This window comes from Priapulus caudatus, unplaced genomic scaffold (genome assembly GCF_000485595.1).
Source record: "Priapulus caudatus unplaced genomic scaffold, Priapulus_caudatus-5.0.1 Scaffold58, whole genome shotgun sequence".
NCBI lineage: Eukaryota > Metazoa > Priapulida > Priapulimorpha > Priapulimorphida > Priapulidae > Priapulus > Priapulus caudatus.
In genome coordinates, this window is record NW_014577119.1 from 329,796 (window position 1) to 332,678 (window position 2,883).

At 48.7% G+C, this 2,883-nt stretch overlaps 1 protein-coding gene across 1 annotated transcript in view; it reads right to left on the reverse strand.

Annotated features, from left to right (window-relative positions):
- Window positions 1-2,883, reverse strand: part of LOC106821062 (spectrin alpha chain, non-erythrocytic 1-like) — a 79,600-nt gene that overhangs the window by 36,417 nt on the left and 40,300 nt on the right. The window contains exon 16 of the mRNA XM_014825703.1: window positions 2,355-2,576. Within this exon, the coding sequence (XP_014681189.1) occupies window positions 2,355-2,576 (222 nt within the window). The remainder of the gene's footprint in view (window positions 1-2,354; window positions 2,577-2,883) is intronic.

The window sequence follows — 2,883 nt, forward strand, 5'->3', positions numbered from 1 at the left end:
GTCTATCTATGTACAGCTATGTAGGTCTATCTATGTACAGCTATGTAGGTCTATCTATGTACAGCTATGTAGATCTATCTATGTACAGCTATGTAGATCTGCTACGTATGCAGGGCTACGACGCGGTGGCGACGGCGGCGGCAGCACGCACCTTGTCCTCCAGAGCAGCGAGGTCGCGCTCGATGGCCTCGTGCTTACGCTGCAGCGCCTGCACGCTCGCGAGGTCGTGACCGACGTCGTCCGACGACAAGATGGCGTCCTTCTCGTTGATCCACGCGATCGTTTCGTCGGCGTCACGGTTGAAGCGCTGAATCTCGTGCGCGCCGAACAGCCGCTCTTGGCGGAGCAGCGACAGCTGCTTCAGTCTCTGCCATGCGTCGTTCACGTCCTAGAGGAGAACACGCGTGCGCTTACAACGCTGTCCTGAGATACACACAGGGTTACGACTAATAACCGAAATTTTTTTTTCGTAAAAACATTAACCTGTGAGTTTTGGGGCTGTCATATTTGGGGCGAAATTTCATAAATTACAGTTTCAATTGGAAAAAAAATGTCTGTCATTGTAAAAAATATACAGTTCGATCATGAAAGTAAAGTAATATCTGCTGTTGTGAATTGTGAATTTTAACCTTAGTTTTGATTGTGAATGGGTATGTACTATGTATACAGAACCACCTGCAGACACCCACCCCAGAAACCCCTTACACAGTACCACATGCAGACACCCAACACAGATGTCTTACGACATTACTATCCTACTACTTCATATTATATACCCAATGCTAAGATAGCGATGTGACCGTAATAGAAGATGGCAAGTTTACGGTACGATGTCTCGTGTCCTTGAACGACTGCTTGATACCAATACGACGCACAGCAATCCGCTTATAAACGAATTATGGTTTAGCCATGCTACTCTCAATTGCACCAGTGTCAAGGCAGAGTAATCCCAAAGAAAGCTGCTTCGGAATCTGGGAACAGCAACTTAATCTGGTTTGTCTGCATTTCACAGCGTACATCACGCATATTGGACTGCCAGACTAACACCGAAGATACGTGACTGAAATGCACACCACCTCCCACCGAAACCATCTTCAGGAGCTGTGGGCTCTCCTCTCACGCATTCACAAACTACGTCCTGGCTATAATTAGCTCGTCGTCCATGACATCGCCTTTCTTCGTTCACCGACTAATGTCCTACAGGGGCGACAGCACAACCAGCTGTGCATGCTAACTAACCGGAAAATCGCTGGAAACCAAATCAAGTTGCACAGCGCAAGTTGGATGGGTGCCGAGCCAAACAATGCCAATGCCTTTTTATGTTAGGGGAAGACAGAGCGCACACGCAACGTGTAATTTATGGGGAATCTGAGAAGGGCGACCTAATCTGGTTCGCCTCTATTTCGCGACAAGCTTGTCTGTCTGCCTGCCTGCCTGCCTGCCTGCCTATCTGCCTCCCTCCCTGTCTGTCTGTCTGCCTGCCTGCTGCCTGTGTGCCTGACTGTCTGCCTGTATGTCTCACTTTCTCTCTTTCTCTCACTCTCTCTGTCTCTGTCTCTCTCTCACTCTTGCTCTATGTCTCTCTCTATATATAACTCTATTATGTACACACACACACACACACACACACACACACACACACACACACACACACACACACACACACACACACACACACACACGACCTCAAATGTTGATTATATATGAATGGTAAAGGCCGAGAGAGAAGAGCTGTGACTACCGAGGTACCCAACATCCCCCCCCCCACACACAGCCTTACCTTGTTATTGTTTGTTATACCAATACATTATAATGACTAAACACCCGCCACACCTACACACGTGCGTGACTCGGCCATACCCAGTGCCTGAAATGAGAGCCAGCCATAGGTTGGCCCAAAAGATTTTTTGTGGCGAGTAAAAATTTCGAGTCACTGGCCCAAATGGAGTGTTGGAGACCAAAATTTTACTCGTAACAGATCGCAACTCCCGTACACTGGTTTTCGGCGCTAGACCGGTACCCACTCGCCGTTGCTATGCCAGATGTCAGTGTAGCGGGAGAGTCGAAGAGTACCAGTCTACCCCGCCATCAGCAAGCTCGGTCGAAACGAAAATGCACGAGTGTGGTCTGATTATATCCTACCGTGGACTGCGGTTTAGGATTATGATTAGTTAGTAAACAAAGAACAACTCAAACATATCAGTAAATTTGTTTATTTGTTGAAATATTGGCAGTCGCCCAAGCTTTTTTTGGGGGGCCAGTGACTACTTGACTTTGTGCAATTTCCGGTCGCCCGAGCTAGACATTGGTCGCCTGTGGCGAGTGGGCGACCGTTCATTTCAGGCACTGCATACCTTGTTGTTGCTGTTGAGCAGAGTGAGCACGTCGCCCTTCTTCATGGAGACCTCGCGCGGGCTCTTCTCCGTGTAGTCGTAGAGCGCGACGACGCACTCCTTGCCCGTCTCGTCGATGACGGGCGCCTCCTTGCAGGCCTGCGCCTGCTCACGCAGCGCGTCAATGCTGCTGCTGAACGCTTCCAGGTCCGACATGAGCGCCTCGTGCTTCTTCAACAGGGCCTGCTCGGGACGGAAACGCGTACGTTATCAACCGGTGGTCCACGCGCTCGCAGTTAATGCGCACGTTTGCGCATTCGATTGGCACGTGTGTGTAACTATTGCGCATATCTGGGCAATTAGTCTACATAATATTGTATGTATTGTTGTTGTATGTATGTAGTTGTTGTGTGTATTGTTGTTGTATGTATTGTTGTTGATTGTATGTATGTGTACGTGGGTGTGTATTTAATCCACATATGTACGCAATTCATCCACACATCAGCAGTCAGTCCACATACCAGCAGTCAATTCACTTATCAGCATATCA